Below are 18,560 nucleotides of genomic sequence, written 5' to 3'. Positions count from 1 at the left end.
ATTCTTAAATCAGCATTTTGCCTGATTTAATCAAGTGATATAATGGGCAGAAATACAGTATCTAGTATTTCTATAGACGATGAGAAGAATGTTCCCAATAATAGATTAAATAAATGCCTTCTTATCTGTCCAAATAAAGTAGTTAAGGTATTTGACAAGAACTATGCAATCCAGAGAAATAACTCGATAGAAATGAACAAAAGCAGCCATAGAAACTACAAGGGAAGTTTTATTTTTTAAACCTTGAATATGTGTGGTTAACCCTATGCAGAAAACAAAATCTGTTTAATAGATTTATGAATGAAATGAATTTATTTCAGTAAAAAGAACTGGTTCAAGTCACGGTTCTGTGGTTTGTGTTTCCAGAACATGCCTGTGACCCTTAGCCACATGACCAAAAAGTGGCTGATCCTTGGGTATTTAGTCTGTTTGCAGCTTCTGTAGGACAGAGAATGAGAGAGAGAGGAAGAGAAAGAGAGAGAGAGAGAGAGAGAGAGAGAGAGAGAGACATTTCTCCTGCCTTGCTAACAGGTTGATGCTGTCCTTCTGATGCTTATATTATGTAAGACCATTACATAAGAGCTAATTATTTTCTCAGCATTACCTTTTGTCTCTTTAAAGTCCCCTTTCCAGCAGTCCTGAGAACATTCATCTTTTTAAATTTTTCACCCTTATGATCTGAGTTGCCAAGCACTCACAAATAATAGATATAAATGTAGAGGCTGGTGATTGCATTTTGCTTACAAAATTAATTTTCATTCTAAAAATCAATAATTCATAGAACTATACTGACTCATTAAATGTTTGAGCCGAGATGGAAAAGATACTGGAGGAAAAAAACATTCTGAAAACTCCAATTTGATGGTAGAGAAGTGAATGTATGCATGGTGATATCGGCTTCAAAGGTGATGTCGGTTTCAAATGTCATTCTAACCATGCTCTCTGCCAAGGGCTTTGTGTACTTTTTATTGTTTGAGAGAGGTGCCTCCAGTTTCTTTAATGTGAATTTTGAAGTTCTGGAATTCTTCATGGAATGTATAGAACAATAAATCGTTCATTACTTATTGAATAGAAATTCCCAAATCCGCATGAACAATCCCGTTTACTGTGCATAAGGAACACAGAATTCATAAAGTTAGCAGCCACCTGCTAGTTATCTTGTCTAATTTGCACTACTAATTCATTAAAAAAAAAAAAACCTTCTCTTTGCAGTTTTTCCTGAGTGACTCCGAGGAAACAATCCCTCCAACTGCCAATACATCAAACACAAGTTCTTCAGCCTCAAATAATCAGGCGGCGATTCTGCGTGCACAAAATTTATTTTTCCTCCCGGTAAGAACATTGCAATTATGACGCTTTGGTGGCTCTCCTGTATGCTAGTAGTCTGTATAACATACATTCTTTAGTCTTAGATTTGTTCTAGAGTTTGCATTTCCTCTCTGATATCAATCTCTGAGTAGTCCTGAATTTACAAATGCCAGCCTCTGCTACAAGTCCAAGCCCTTGGGGACTGGTGAAACTCACATTTGCAAACCTACAATGTTATTTTCATGCTTTCACCAGTAATGATTGCCTTATTCTCTTAACCACTACAACATTTCTAGCATATATCCTACCATATGGCATTCAATTATACATCACCATGTTTCTGGGTTTTTTACTGAGAGACGTTGCTAATTGTTCCAGTGAATTAGTATTATCCCCCTTAAAGCTGTGATAAAACTGCCCACACCTCATTTTCCTTCCTCTTCTTTGGCAACATACGCTGCCCAGTAATTCTATTCCTCAGTAATTCTTGCTAACGGACTCATCTTCACCAGTGTCCCAAAGGACCTAGGTTGAAATTTCAAAACTTATTAACGCATTAAACTTTTAAGTGGGGAGTTAAGTCAGTTATTTACTGCTTAACAACTTTGTTCTTCCACAAATTGTGAAAAAAAAAGTTTTTATGCTCTCCTTTTCACTTTCTGAATAATTACCTAAAAATAGTGCAGATTATGCTCATTTAGTTTCCGTCTCAAATAACCAGTTTTGAGAATGCTAAGTGAACTATTTTGGAGACTCAAATCAATAATTCAATATGTATGCTTTCAAAATACAGAAAATTTTAACTCCAGTAGCTATGGCAATAAAGTGGATTGATTTTCTTATTTCTCCTTCTCTGATTTGCTGCCTTGATATTTTGCTCTGGTCATTTTTCCCTTCCCATCATGTAATTTATTGGGAAGCTCACAGCTACATGCACAGAAAGAAGTGGCTTCTCTTGTTCTTTCCTGGAGGCTTCTGAGGCTTGACTGGGTCAAGGAAAAGATGACCATGTTCTAAAAGCAGTGTCCCCATGGGGACATTGGGAAGAGGGGGTGGTATAGGTTCATCCCTTACCCTGGAGATCCTGTCCTTCAAATTATGTATTATCATCAACTTCAGTGAGGATTAGGCTTTGAATTCCCTATTTAGTTAAACGAAAGTGAAAAGCTGGAGTCTTCCTGAGAGTTATTGACTGTAATCTCACTGCGGGCCATTTGGAGCCCTCTGTTTTAGAGAAATATTTAAATTAACGGTGTGGCCGGACTCTTCCTCCTTGAACCAATGGTGTTAGCATCCACATGATCCATAGGCTGGATGCTGGGGAGAGAGTGAACCGACTGAGCAGTCCCCTTTCACATCCACGTAGTACTTCACATTTAAAATTTTAATGTGAAGATGCATTTTGACAGGAAAAAAATGTATAGCTGGCAATATCCTTTTAAATCTCTCCTTCCACTATGTTTGAGATCACTTGGTATCATTAAAAGAATAAGGAAATCATTATGAATTTCATTTAGGTAAATCTGTATAATATCTTATTTGCAATCAAAGAAAATTATTAAAAACTCAAGGTGGGGAAAGGCAACATGTATTCGACCTTAAAAGATTCTGAAAAAGCACAATCTACATGGCGTGTGGTAAACAGACTACTGTCTTTCCAATCATGGGGCCTTGAAGATGCTAGCCAGTGTTGCCAAGGAAGCCCCAGGTCTGCATGGACTGGCTGTACAGAAATGCGTTATGAACTCATGGGATTATCAGCCCCTAAGGAGCCCGATATCCTGACTTCCTTCCTCATGGATCCCAGGGAACACAGGAAAAGCCATTTTGTGGATGTGCACCAGACAGGCATCGTTTCTCTCAAACCCCATGTCATGTGATATCTGAAGTTGACCAGCAAGTTGAGAAGCATGCCTAATTGACTGCTGATGGTAATATAAAGTGATATAACTCTTCTAAGTGATAATTTCAATCGTTACCAAAAAAAAGTATAAGACGGACATACTTTTTACCGTGTAATACTAATTTTGGAAGTTAATTTTAAAAGTGGAAAGGTTTACCAAAAACATGTTTGTACATGTGTTTATAAAACAGCAACAACAAAAAAAAAAAGTGAAAGAAAGAAAGCAGCCTAAAAATTTGAAAATGCATGGTGGTTATACTTAACCGCCATGTAAGTTATAACAAAATTTATTTTAACTACCATATAAGACATTCTAAAAAAAAATGACATATAAATACATATTCATAATAAATTATTCATTGAAAATAATTGTTTTAAAAAATTCTAAACAGTATAATCCTAACTTTCTAAAGTAATACTACCAATATTAAATAGCAAGAAAAAGGCTGGAAACACATATACAAGTAATGAATAGTGGCTAAAGTGGATATTGGGGATTATCAGAGACCCTTATTTTTATACGGATTCTTTTGTATATTTCCCAGTTTTTGACATTGGATGTATTATTTCTGTAGCAGGAAAACACAGTCCTTTTAAAATAACAAAATTAGCCATAAAGGATCTTTGCCACGTAAGCTGTTTATACCACAGCAGGCACTTGGTATGCATTATGTCATTTCATCCGGAGATGACCCTGGTAAAGTAGATCTTATTGGGACTCTAATTTTGCAGGTGAAGAAGCTATAAGACCCAGAGACTTTACTGTTAATAAATTACCCAAGATAACAATGGCTGTTACCTTACTGTAAAGTGCAGGTTGGTTTCAAAGATTATGTCAAAACCGGTAAACATTACTAGCAATCGGGTTACCAGTAAGTACAGTCCATTAGAAGTCAGTTCAATATCCTATCGCCAGAACCGCTGGCCAGCCAGCGCCCTCCCTGGTCAGCTAAACCGTGGAGGCAGGTCAGGCTCCCAACCTAGCCATCCTGTAGTATTCTCTCCCGCACATCCTTCGGAGTCAATTTACAGGTTCCCAGCCTACATTTTCATGCCAGATTACCTCTTGCACAGCCTCCAAGCATGCTAGAAAGCCATTTAATAGAAATGGACTAAAAGTCTACTTCCCTTGAACATATATATTTGAGTAGATGTTCCTGAAATGTGAAAAAAAAAATTAAAGCCTCAGAATAATTTTTGAAATGTGAAACCTTAGCATAGTTTATAGGTATTGACACATAGTTCAAAGGTTCAAACTGTGAGAACCTTTAAAATTTTACCCCGGGTCCCCACACACCAAATAATCCCCATTGATACATACACACACACACTTCTAAGTGATTCCTTATTCTGCCCTCTCATTTGATTAGGCTGAACTGGTTGATAGCTTTCATTATAACAGTGGTTTTCAATCATAATTTTAGAAACAGCTCTTTCAAAAACGAAAGCTGACCAAGAGCTTTATAGTAATAATAGCAAAATTTACATAGCTTCTCATGAACTAGGCTATTCTGAACTTGTGTTACTTAATCTTAATGAGAATTCTCCAAGGTGGGTATTACCGTCATCTTTACTTTGAGTGACTTGTGGAAGACACGGGATTGTTTTGTTAAGCTCAGCTGATTTGGGGGATCCAATGGGACAGAATTACTGAATAAGAGCCTTACCCCCACCAGTTCCTGGGGCAATTTCCCGGGTTTTAAGGAGCAGTTTTATAATACTCAAGACTATTGATTAAAGGCCTACTAGGTTATAAATAAGGGCTTCTCAAACTCTTTGTGAAGGCCCTTTCTTCATTTTGCTTTGTTTTGTTTTTGTAATTTCTAGTCTGTAACAGACTAATTCTTTTGAAAAATATAATGGTGAATTACTAGAAAAATGAACTAAAAAGACAGCCATATGAAACGCAAGCTCATGTTTTATTACATTCATCAGAAACAAGCTTACTCTGCCAAATTTCAATCCACATTGTATACCTGTTTCACAGAACTCACTGCTGTACTTTGAGTCCTCTTTTTCTAAGCGACATAGAGCTTTAGTGTAACTTGTATCAAAGTCCTCAGACCTGCCCTGAAGTAGGTACTCAGTAACTTATCTAAGGTGACATGGGCAGAACTCTCATAGAAATAAGGTGTCCTTTCACAGGGTATGCTACACCTTGCCTGCCTCTGAGATACTGCCTGTGCACGTGTTCACAGCTCTATTGATTCTGTTGTTTTACCACATTAACCCACATTGTCTCTTCTTTCCCTTTTTTTCTTCTCTGTTGTGGGAGAGCATGAGAGACGGAAGAGTAGAGGGCTGCCATCTGGCAATTGCAGCTGAGATACAGTGCTTATACCACTCAGTATTCCTTAAAATGCTGCCACCTGAAATGAAGAGTAGCCTTCACATTCCCATGCAGAAAAAGACTTTCACCCGCTCAAGAGTGACCTAGTTGGTGTGTAATCCAGTGTGAGGTGTTGGTCTTCCTTTTAAAGCCACAATACCAGGTCGAAGTTCTTACTGATGGAATTTCTATTCATTCCTCCTTGGGTTCCTCCAGTCAAGCATGCCTCTTACAAAGAGAAAGCCTGACGTATGACCACTGCAAGCTCATATTTCCAACTTTTCTTTCTTCTACAAGAACAGGAGTGTTGAGCTAATATCAGTCGCCTTCCACATAGCTTAATGTAGATGGCTTTAGCTGGGGATATCAAAGGAGGAGGCGGAATGACAAAAATAAGCAGTTCATACCTGGCTTACTCAGTATGATGAAATTATAATTGAGTAGTTTAAAAGCTAGGCTATCTTTTAAAGACAAGGTTTAAAACACATCAATAAGGGGCCAGGCGCAGTGGCTCATGCCTGTAATCCCAGCACTTTGGAAGGCCGAGGCTGGCGGATCATGAGGTCAGGAGTTTGAGACCAGCCTGACCAATGCAACATGGTAAAACCCCGTCTCTACTAAAAATACAAAAATTAGCCAGGCATGGTGGTGGGCACCTGTAATCTCAGCTACTCAAGAGGCTGAGGCAAGAGAATTGCTTGAATCCAGGAGGCAGGGGTTGCAGTGAGCCAAGATTGCACCACTGCACGCCAGCCTGGGCGACAGACCAAGACTCCATATAAAAAAGAAAAAAAATCAATAAGATCTATGTTTTACTAAAAGTCTTAATTTTTTGAGCTTCTTTTCTGTTCTAGGAATGCTAAGATAGTAACACAACCCCTTGTTCACAGAAACCCCATGATGTAGCAAATAAAGCGTTTTGAGGCTGGCACCTGCTTCACTGTAGGGAGTACCTCCTGGCGTGCAGGACTCTGGCTCTGTACATTACTCTTTTATCTCTGTTGTTTTCAATGACCTACAAGGATAATATGATTACCCTCATTTTACAGTGTCATGCAGCCACTGTGATATAGGCAAGTTAGGTCACTGGTTGCAAGTAAGTGAGCTAATGCGTGAGTGAAAAGTTGAATTCAGAGCTATCCAAAGCCTACCTGAACCTGCCTGCAGTGGTAGATGGTGAGGAAATGGCTCACCTGGGGGGCCTGCCTGCAGCTTGCTCCGGCCTCAGATGGGAGGTGCTAGTTCTGGCTCCCGCTTGTTTCTTCCACTTTCTTCTGGTGGCTGTCCAACTCCCAGGGGATTCATGACTCGCCCTGGTCAGGCTTTTAACTTAAATCCTTCTGTTTTAAATAGGCCCGCTGACACACCATTTCTCTTCTAATAAAATGTCTGGGCTTCCTTATGCTTTTAACAGAGTTATCTGGAATGATTTATATTCTCTTAATGAATGAAAGAATTGAAAGGCCAAAAGAGATTCTATTCACTTCAACACATATTTAAGGAATATATAGGAGGCCACACTGTTTTCATTTTCAAGAAATAAATGACATTGGTTTATAATGATGTGTCTTCCATATATTTTTTTTTACAATTTTAGTTCTAAAAAGTATCTGGCAATATACATGCTTATTTTTATTTATCATGCAAGGTTGAGTTGGAAAGCTGTGGATGATATTTTTTTTTTCTGAATTTAACATATCTGGGCATTTACCACTGGCTCAAAGATAAGAAACAGGGCTCTGTTTTCACAGCCAGGTTATATGTTGACCACATGAGCTTGGCAGTGGCCCCAACTGTACTCGTGATTGAGCATTTCTCAGAAAAGATCCTAAGTATCTGTCTGTTGTCTTTTCCTGTTTCAGTACTTTATATACAGCTGCATTCTGGGACTGATATCCTGTTCTGTGTTCCTGCGGGTGAACTACGAACTGAAGATGTTGATCATGATGGTGGCCTTGGTGGGCTACAACACCATCCTGCTCCACACCCACGCCCACGTCCTGGGTGACTACAGCCAGGTCTTGTTTGAGAGGTGAGCCGATGCCTCTTCCTTCTCTTTCTTTAGTTCTTTCTCGGCATGTGGATTGTGAGTGTGTTTTGAGTACATGCAAGTTAGCGACATCATTGTCATTGATAAATCATTCTGATAGAAGTTCTTTGAAGTGATGCCTCAGAAAGATATGTATTTTTGTTATACATTGTATCTGATTATGTATTCTGAAATACACATAGAAGATGTGAAGTGGTTCAGAGAGAAGCACTGTGTTATAACCTGAACTGTGTTGATAAAAGTAATTTAAGATTGTCCAGCTCGGAACTATTGACATTGTAGACTAAATAATTCTCTGCCGGGAAGGGGCGGGGGGGGTGCTGTCCTGCGCATGGTAGGTAGGGTGTTTAGTGTTTAGGGACATCCCTGGCCCCTACCCACTGAATGCGGGTCACAATCCCCTCTGCCCCAAATCATGACAACCGAAAACGTCCCTAGAAATTGCCAGATGTCCTCGGGAAGACAAAATGGCCCTCGGTTCAAAGCAAAATATTGAAAAAATAAGTAGCCATATTCACAAGTTATAGTGTTACCTTTCTTACCAGAGATTTTCTAAAATACTCTGTGTGTGGAAAGAGAAATATCAGCCCTGAACATTTTTTGTCCTATGAAGAACTTGACTTCCAAGAAAAGATATGATTGCTCTAAGTCTTTTAACTGAAAGTCTAGATGTAGCAAGAATGACTCTACCATGGGCACTCGCTCTGGTTTATAACAGGTTTCCTGTTATTGAGTTACTTTTGTAGGCTTCTAATGAATATTTGTTTGAAAAAAATTGTTTTAATCATTATGATACTCTCCATATCACATCTCAAAAAAAAAATGTTATAACAAATGTTAGGTTTATTTCTGAACCCACCAGAAATAAACCAGATGTCAAAGTATTTTCTAGGAGTGCTTTGCACTGTCCTCCATCTTATTGCTATATTTATTTTAAAATAATATAAATGCCTTAAATATTTACATAGATTTATTACTCCAAAAAGTTGTTTTATATTGACAGTACATGGCCACCTATTTCTCCACTGGAGACCGGAGTTAGGAAGGGCAGTCATCACACCGTGTAGCCATTTCTGACCAATGAGAACTTTTGCAAAAATACAAGTGCAGCCTGTTTTTTTCACCTAATCTAATTTTCATCATCCCCCACACAATGAAACTCTACTAACCTGTAACCAAGCTTAAGGCAGTGGAGTTGCAAAAATGTGTAATTATATTTATGATTCCTTAGCCAAGATAAGAATGGAAGTTAATTTTCCAATAAATTCTCAAAATTGCCATCTAAACATGCTTTACTATTGCTCTGCTGTATCCAGAAAACCTGTGTCGTATTCCTAAGTAAATGTAGCACTATTGATTTTCACACATAGCTGATGACGCTACTAAATTTCCCTTTATTAAATTTAAAGCGCCTGAATATGTTACATATCCGAAGGAAAAGACAAAATCAGATTAGCAGGTTTCTGATGTGGAGAGAATTGCTTCTGGAGACCTCAGTGAGACACCTTAGGAGACGTACTCTCTGAGTAGAACCCCAGCAGCAGGAGAGTACTTATCACGCTGAAGAAAAGGAGTTTCACTTTTAGATCACTTTCGTTCTATTAAAGCTCTTTTGTGTCTGCTCTCTTGGTTTGTCTTTGTAATGACCTTGAAGCTAGGGAGACCAACTGGAGAAGCCTCAGCGACTTGCCTTCACTTCCGTCATTAAAGCCAGCATCCTCTTTGGGGGCACACGCCTCTGTCCCCCTTCTTAATTTTTAAAAATTTTTTGTGGATATATACTAGGTATACAGAGTTACGGAGTACATGAGATGTTTTCATGCAGGCTTGCAATGTGAAATGATCACATCATGGAGAATAAAGTATCCATCCCCTCAAGCATTTATCCTTTGCATTACAAATAATCCAATTACACTTTCTATTTATTTATTTGAGGCAGAATCTTGCCCTGTCATTCAGGCTGGAGTGCAGTGGCACAATCTCGGTTCACCGCAACCTCTGCCTCCTGGGTTCAAGAAATCATCCTGCCTCAGCCTCCCTAGTAACTGGGATTACAAGCACCCACCATCATTCCCGGCTGCATTTTTTGCCATCAAAGGCAAAATTGTCTTCAGTTTAAAGCAAAATATTGAAAAACTAATTAGATTTGTAAAAAAAAAAATTGTATTTTTAGTAGAGTTGGGGTTTTGTCATGTTGGCCAGGCTGGTCTCAAACTCCCGGCCTCAAGTGATTCACCCACCTTAGCTTCTCAAAGTGCCGGGATTACAGACGTGAGTCTCAGTACCTGGCTTCTTAGTTTTGTTTGTTTGTTTGTTTGTTTTAGAGACAGAGCATGCTCCGTTGCCCAGGCTGGAGTGCAGGGGTGCGATCTCGGCTCACTGCAACCACTGCCTCCCAGGTTCAAGCGATTCTCCTGCCTCAGCCTCCCGAGTAGCTGGGATTACAGGCACCCACCACCACTCCTGGCTAATTTTTGTATTTTTAGTAGTGACATGGTTTCACCATGTTGGCCAGGCTGGTCTCAAATCCCTGACCCTCAGGTGATCAGCCTGCCTTAGCCTTCCAAAGTGCTATGATTACAGGTGTGAGCCACCATGCCCAGCCTTGGCTCGGTTATTTTTAAATGTACAATTAAGTTATTATCAACCAGAGTCACCTGTTGTGCTATCAAATAATACGTCTTACTCATTATTTTTTCCCGCTTCCTAATTTTGATCAGAAGTTCTGGCACTTCTTGAACTAATCCCTGAACTGGCTGCACAATATTCTCAGAAGCATCTCCTATGGAAAGATGAGTCTTACTGATGTAAAGTAATAGCAAAAAAATGCATAATGCCTCAAAATCAATGAATCTTCTATGATGTCCACTTAAAACTAACCTCACATGGGAGACTCTTAAGAGTGGGAGCTTAGAAGCCCCCCGATTTCTTCAGCCTCATTACCTGTTTTTTTGTTTGTTCATTCGTTTATGTTTGTTTGCTTTTATTTTTGTCTTTGTTTTTGAGATGGAGTCTCTCTCTGTTGCCCAGACTGGAGTTCAGTGGTGCGACCTCGGCTCACTGTAACCTTGCCTCCAGGGGTCAAGCAATTCTCCTATCTCAGCCTCCCGAGTAGCTGGGATTATAGGCACATGCTACCATGCCCGGCTAATTTTTATATTTTTAGTAGAGACAGGATTTTACTGTGCTGGCCAGGCTGGTCTCAAACTCCTGACCTCATGATCCACTCACCATTCTTACTCCTGCTGTTCTTGCCTTGTTCTTACTCCTGCCTATTTTACATAACCCTGTGAGTCATGCCAGAGGTAAAACCAATCAATGTCAGTGTTTTCTTTCTTTTTTCTGAGATCCAAGAGCTTTTCCCCATCCAATAATTGATATCAGTTTTCTCACCCTTTGCCTCATTTATTGATGCTGACACCCACTTCTCAATTGAAAGTAAGATATTTTTGGGGAAAAAAAAGCTGTGTAGCATGGTGCCTTGAGAGTGAACACCACTTAATCACAAAGCCAGAGGTGCCCCTGAAGTTGGAGCTGGCTCACAGGACAGCCAGACAGCACCGCCTTTTCTGATTGAACCAGTCTGTGCCACTAAAGTCACAGCATTTGGTCCCGTCCCTTTGGTGACCTATTTCTGGGCATCACATTCTTGCCCTTTCTTACTCCTGGCCTTCTCTCTTCTGCTCCAGCCTTCTTTCTGGGACCCTTGCTTGGCTGTGGCAGGTCAATGTCCTTGCTGTCCACCGAGGCCCCCGGGCCTACTCCTCGTCGGCCTTGAGTGCTCTGATGAGACTGTGATGGTTAATGTTAGGTGTCAGCTTGACTGGACTGAAGGCTGCCTAGTGGCTGGTAAAGTATTGTTTCTGGGTGCGTATGTGAACGTGTTGCCAGAGGAGACTGACATTGGAATCGGCGGACTGGGAGAGGAAGACCCACCCTCAATGTGGTGGGCACCACCCAGTTGGCTGCCAGCACCACCAGAACAAAGCAGGCGAGAGAAGGCAGGCTAAGCTGGCTTGCTGGGTCTTCTGGTTTTCATCTTTCTCCTGTGCTAGATGCTTCCTATCCTTGGACATCAAACTCTATATGTAAACAAAACCTGATGTGAATACTAACAGATAATATCATCCATGATCTGGAGATATGCTCTGTCTTCAGGGAAGCAGGTGAGGCGAGAGACTTCAGGAAGCCGGTGTCAGGCTCTTCCCATTGTTCAAGAGCACAACCTGCTTTTGTTTATTCATTCAACAGAATGGCCTTTGGCCTTTGGCCTTTGGATTCTGGGACCTGTACAGCAGCATCTCCAGTGTTCTCAGTGCAGAAGGTGACACTGTTTGTTTCCCTGGTTTTGAGACTTTTGGACTTGGACTGAGCTACTCCCAGCATTTCTTTCCCTGTTTTGCAGATGGCCGGTCATGGGCCTTCGCCTTGTGATCCGGTGAGCCAACCCTCAGTAATAAACTCCCTTCTATAAATACATATATCTTATTGGTTCTTTCCCTTTGGAAAACTTCAACTAATACATAGACCTCCCTCAAGCTTCTGGCTTTCACCCCTCAGTGCACCTGAGGACCAAGCAGCTCTTCTGTTCTGTTTCACCCTGGAAAGATGGAAGGTGCTTATCCTGGATGACGTGGACATAGCCTCTGTTGCCAATTAGCCCCTTTTCTGTGATATACACGTATGTGCTGAGTACTTTAACACACTCTCCCGAATCAAGCAGAAGAGAAGATCTGAACCAAATACCATGGCCTGTGACTGTGCCTGGCAGCTAGTGCTCAACAAGCATCTGTTGAATGAATAAACAAAAGCAGGTTGTGCTCTTGAACAATGGGAAGAGCCTGATACTGGCTTCCTTAAGTCTCTCGCCTCACCTGCTTCCCTGAAGACAGAGAGTATCTCCAGATCATGGATGATATTGTCTGTTAGTATCCACATCAGGTTTTGTTTATATCTTATATTTCAAAGTAAAGTTCAGAGAGGGCATCTCTGTTGAAAGGCAGTAACAGCCGTCTTCCTCTCTACTTTGTCCTGTGTGTGACTTCATCATGACTCCTGTGGTGGAAACTTTTCAGAACCAACTTGACCTTGCTCATGGGCAAGCCAACAGGATGGTACACACCAATACAGTTGGCAGAGAAAAAAGGAGAGGTGTGCACCAGAAAAAACTTCATATCAATGAATAAGAAAATGATATTAAAGACATCCTTACACATTCAAGAATGTGAAAAGTAGACTTTTTAGGAGGGAAAAAAGATCACTCAGAGACAGTGTGCCATTGAAAATCCATTAGGATGGAGGCCAGGAGTGTCCCGGTATCTAACGTGACCTGCTGGGGTGTGATTCTGATAAACCACCTCCTGCTGAAGGGAGCTCAGGAGTTTCTCAATTGTTTCCTATTCTTTGGTGCTCACAGTAGTCCTCCATAGTGTCTGCGAATTGGGCAATAATGGCTGCAGTTCCTATCCATGACACTGTGTCTCAAAAGCCTTAGCCAGAGCTGCTGAGATACCAACTGCTCTTCAAGGTGATGGTGATGTTAATAACAACTGATGTTGCTGGAAGCTGTTTTTGTCGTGAAGACACTTATCCTTCCCATGACAAAAGCTTGCTACCGAGTCTGCAAGAAGCTGTCAGATTTTTCCTGAGTTTCTTTTCTGGCAGAACTGAAAAGTCTCAGGGATGGGTGTTATTTCACTTGGACCCAGCCATTATGTTAGCTCGCCTGACAGCTAGAAATGTACCTTTAATTCTAGAGAGGCATGCGACATGGAGAGCTTGAACAGAGCAACTAACTAACAAGGATCCTTGAAGACCAACTAGTTCTGTGCTGGAACTTCAGCCCAGTAAAATAAGTACTTTAAGAAAGCACATAAATACAGTGTTTAAGCAGCAGTGATAGGCAGTGCTTAGCATTATCCAGAAGCTCTAGATTGTAGCTGGCTGAAATGTCTGCGAAACTTTACCTTCCCAGCCTTAGCAACAGCTTCATCAGGAAGAGCACTGGAGATGCTCGGACTTGCACCTGTCACTGAGATGCCTGAACTAGGCACTTTCCTTGTGGCATTTTTCTGCTTTCCCTGATTTTCCCGTGTCTCATGGAAATCCAAACGGTTGGAATTTGGGATATTGTGATGTATTTTGACAATGTACTAACTAGGGATTGACTGATGATGAACTGAAGGCAGGCCTTGAGGAAGAACAGGAAAACCCATCCCTCAAGGAAAGATCAGAAAGAGCTGCAAGCCTCGTCCTGGGGCAGATGGTTTGTAGGTCTTCCCAAGCGCCTGAAATTGTTTTCATGTCTTTTCTTTAAATGAAGACTATATTTAAAATTTGCATTCCAAGCGAGTGATACAGTCAAGTTAATATTGCAAGGATTTTCTATGCCTTTCAGATTTGCCATCTCAGCTTCCCCCACTCTGCCTGTTTCCTGTACCCTGTGCCATTTCAGAAAGCAAGCAGCACAGCACGCTTTTCCGTGCCTGACACCCACTAGCAGGGCAGCAGAGGAGGAAGCAATCCCAGCCGCCTAACTTTAACAACAAAGCGAGGCGTCCTAGGGCTATGCAGGGTCTAACAAGCTTCCCTCCCTTTTACAAAAAGCAATCATTAGTGATCTACTTCTCTGTCTGACCTAAAACAGAAAATGTCCCATGGTTTGGACTCGTCTGCCAGAGGAAACTCGATATTTATGCTCCTTTGTTTTGTTCTGTTTGATTTTAGAATGAGGGAGGGATTCACAGGGCCTGTGGCCTAGATTGCATAGAATGTGCCACGCTGCCAATCATCAGTTCTTCCATGTAATGCTAAAGCCACGCCCAGCCCAACCACGTCAGACCGTGCTGATGCAGCAGTGGCTTCTGACTTAAAATCACTCTTCTCCACAAAAGGAAACAACAACTACATTAATCAGGATACATGATTGTCTTCACAGCAAAGGGCCCCACTCCCATTGCAACCCCCACCCACGCATGCTTTTCCCATCTCTTCTGACCTGCCCCTGGCTCCGGAGCTCATTTCTAAGCAGGAGCCTTCTTTACTTTGTGGTTCTGCTGCAGCACTGGAATGTTCAGCTTGGCATTTATGAACACCACTCTGAAAAAGCGGGAGCCTTTCAGCCATCTGTCCCTGGATGATAATTGGGCCGTCTTCGCTGCAAGTTCACATGGGATTCTTGCACATCCGTGTCCAACCAGGGGAGGAAAGAATGCCCAGAAACCCCTTAGGGAAGACGGGCCATTTCCAAGCCAACACAATCATTTGTCCACTCATTTATTCATTTTCATGGCACACTTGCATGGAATGCTCTTGATACAAAGTGTGGGAACCCTGGCTGAGCTGTTGACCTCACACTTCACCAGCCAGGAGAAAAGTACTGCCTCGGGGACTCATGTTTGGAAAAGCCTAAAGAGGTAATCCACAGGATCTTCACATGCTTCCAACTAACACAGCGGGAGAGGTCACCATGAAAGCAGATCCAGGTGTCTTAGCGCTTCCCTGCTGCTTCTCAAACCCGAGCTGATGAAGATTTTCTGACAAGGAATGGGAGGACTTGTTTTGTCTTGCACATCTTAACCTCAGATTCAGTTTCTGGGGTGTTGTCTTGTTTTATGTAGGGCAATGCTGTCTTCTGGCCCTGTGATCCAGGTCCCAATCCCTTGCTGAGTGAGGTTCCGTGAGCACACTCACCCTGTGGCATTAACAAGTTGGACAAGACATTTGCTTTCTGCATCGTTTGACATTGACGATTCCTGAGGATTCAGGGATGTTTTGTGGGCAAAGCCAGGCATTTCCTGACTTAATGGTGTAACCAGAGGCAGGAGAGAAAGATAAAAAATAGATTAGCTGAAGACCACGAGGCCGCTGTGTGGGTAAAGGGAAGTCATTGTCTCCTTGTTAGCCTTGTCTTTCCGAGTCACGGCCCTCAGCGATCAGTGAACCGATTTTTTAATTTATCCCAATTAGTGACCTGAGAAGACATGATTTTACCTGAGCCAGCCACAGTTAACAACGCAACAGAAATTAGGTTCCCCCTTCGGATGCTTTTCTTCTTGAAAATGTTCACCCACAGAAATGTAAAGTTTTTGCAGGTAAGATAATGTTTGTGTCTACATGCCTGGACTGCTTTCCCTCCTGAGAGTCATGAAAACGCCCTTTCTTACTCCATCTGAAGTGTTTGCCTTCAAGTTAGAGGCTGGTTCACTAAGCAATTCCTCCGTCTCCCTCACTCAGTATGTTGAAGTATGCTGTTCTTTTGGACTCTGAAACTTGATGAGCAAAATGATTGCTCCATTAACAACAACCTCAGGTGGGGGTCCAACTGCAGATGCCTATGCAGCTGAGGCACGTGAGCATCTGGGCCCTCAGCGTCTGATTTTTAGATATGAAAGGAAGTGTGTTCTGTCACATTTTGGCTACCATTGTCATCATATGGGAAATCACAGAGTTAGAAACTTTTCTCAGTTCTGTTAGCTGTATCTTCCCCACTTTATAACTCAATGGCAGCACAACACTAACATATGAGAGTCCAAAGTAGATTTCATCCTTAAAACATGAAGGAGATAGAAAGAAAGAGAGGGAAAGAGAGAGGTGAGAAAGAGTGAGAGAGAGAGAGAGAGAGAGAAGAGAGCACTCATACACAACTAGCTGTGTAGCTCATATTTCTCTAAACAGCTGACCTGATTGGTGGGCTGAATTGTGCCCCCAAAAGAAGAGACAAAGCTTCAGCCCCCAGTTTCTCCAAATGTGGCCTTATTTGGAAATAGAATCGTTGCATATGGAATTAGTTAAGATGAGGTCACGCTGAAGTAAGGTGACCCCCTAATCCATATAAGTGATGTCCTCCTAGGAAGATAGCCAGGTGAAGAGACAGACACACATGAATGACACGTGATGTTAAAGGCAGGGATTGGAGTCACATGATGGCAAGCTAAGAAGGCCAAAGATTGCCGGCAAACCAACTGAAGTGAGACCAAGGCAAGGAAGGATTCCCTGCGGGTTCCAGAAGGACCTGGCCCTGAGAACATCCTGCTCTCGGACTTCTAACCTCCAGAACTGTGAGATGATACATTTCTGTTATTTTAAGTCACCTCATTTGTGCTACCTAATTATAGCAACTCTAGGAAACTAATCCAGAGATCAACACAATTGACTACTCTGCTGGAAAGATGTCCTGGGATTTTACTGTACCTCTTCCTGTCTCCCACCATACTACCTGCCCCTCCTTCTCCCGACCTCTCCCACAGACACACAAAGAGCGAGGTGATCTAGGAGCAGATCTAGGGTGGAGACGTCAGTCACTGAAACTAGAGGGATCCTAACAGCATCCATCCACAAGTGGCCTGCACAAGAGAGAAGGCCTTCAGCAGGAGTTGGCCGTTCTCTTTCACTAACTGAATGCAAGAAGTCTTGAGAAGTCCAAGTGAAATCCAGAAAAACCAAATGGAGTCCCTAGTAGTTGTCAGAGAGCTTCAGAAGAGAAAATTCAGCCGGGTATTGGTGTACCATTTGGCTCTGTGGGCTGCTGGTGCCTTGTGATTCCTGAGATCCATCTAGGTCTGCACTTTCAAATCTATTCCCCAGTCCTACAGGGACAGGCTCTGCTGGTCTTTCTTCCTCCAAGCTCTCCCTCCACCCATCGCTATTCCTACAGAACACTCAAGATCTGGGAGATGGGTAGAACAGGGTATTTCTACCCCATAAACCAAGATTCAAATGCATTAATGTGAGGATTCCCCAGACAGGATTTCTTCCAATGGGCTGCTTGTGTGAATTTTTGGTATGGTTAACTGAAAACCCAGCCAGGTCCTGAATTGTCTAACCGGGTCCTACCTATATCGCTTTGTCAGTGAGAGGGCCCTCAGCTGGCTCTCTGTGTTTGAGGCATCTGGTCCTATAGCCAGAAATGCAAAGGGAACTTGTGTTCTGATTTGTTGTGCTGATGAAACTATCATAAATTCTGACCTGATATTTACTCTTAGTTTAGGAATTACAGGGACGGTGGGTGGAAGAAGTAGATGTCATAGATGCTTTCTCTGGCCCCCTGGAATTGTAAAGAATGTGATATTCACAAAGCAACATGAAAATTTAAAACTCAGCCTATACCAGCTTCTTAGGATGTTAGCTGTGTGGTACTATTTTTATTAACTATTCAATATAGCATCAGCATGGTCAACATAGGGTAAAAAGAGTTTAAAATTCATGAAAATCAGAGCCAGAATTGGTTTTAAACAACTTCACTTGTCAGTTACTTCAGCTGTGCTGTTGGACACCTCAGTCACAAGCTCAGAAAAAAGCAACTTCATTTTATAAAATTAATGCCAGTGAAACAGGAACGCGGCACTGCTCCCCTGGCTTCATTTTCAGAGAGAAATGGTGACCTCTTTAAGTTTCATGAGCTCAGATTCTTCCAGCTGCCGTGGGCTTGATGGGGAGGAAAGAGCTCTTGATGCCAGCACAACCTTATTGGAGAGTTCTCTGTGGCTCTAAGCCCATAAGCCACTGGGACCAGGCAATTGTGTTGCCTCATTCTTGCAGGAATCCACCTTTTCATTGCACTTGAGTCTTTCATTCTGTTAATAATATTCTCCAGTCTGTGTTTCCTTATCCTTTTCTCCAGTTTCTTAGCCCTGCCCCACTCCCCTTCCTTATCATTCCATAATAATGCTAAAAATCACAGGTACCATTTGGAAAGAGTTTCCTATCTGTCAGGTTCTGTGTCAGGTATATAGATATTTAATATTGTGGCTAAAATAGCCTGCAGTGTAGTGGTTGGTTGGTACCCACTTGACTGATGAAGAAAGTGAGGTTTGAAGGGGTTTATGCCACGTCCCATAGCTCAGGATTCAAACCCAGGCTCTTTTGCTTGAAAGGCCACCTGGCTGCTTTTTAGTATTATACCAGAGCCTCTTGATACCTCATTTGTCCTTGAACCCACAGAGAAACTGGAAAAATCAAAAAGAAAGGAC

The 18,560-nt window shown here is 41.9% G+C and overlaps 1 protein-coding gene across 1 annotated transcript in view; it reads left to right on the top strand.

The window, feature by feature from the left end:
* ADCY2 (adenylate cyclase 2) overlaps positions 1-18,560 on the top strand; it is a 450,913-nt gene that overhangs the window by 384,498 nt on the left and 47,855 nt on the right. Inside the window, exons 17-18 of the mRNA XM_032279123.1 lie at positions 1,213-1,332; positions 7,403-7,572. Coding sequence (XP_032135014.1) covers positions 1,213-1,332; positions 7,403-7,572 — 290 coding nt within the window. The remainder of the gene's footprint in view (positions 1-1,212; positions 1,333-7,402; positions 7,573-18,560) is intronic.

This window comes from Sapajus apella, unplaced genomic scaffold (genome assembly GCF_009761245.1).
Source record: "Sapajus apella isolate SASKATOON/1434 unplaced genomic scaffold, GSC_monkey_1.0 scaffold11, whole genome shotgun sequence".
NCBI classification, from domain to species: domain Eukaryota; kingdom Metazoa; phylum Chordata; class Mammalia; order Primates; family Cebidae; genus Sapajus; species Sapajus apella.
The sequence above is the reverse complement of the archived record's forward strand: the minus strand, read 5'-3'. Positions and strand labels throughout refer to the sequence as shown.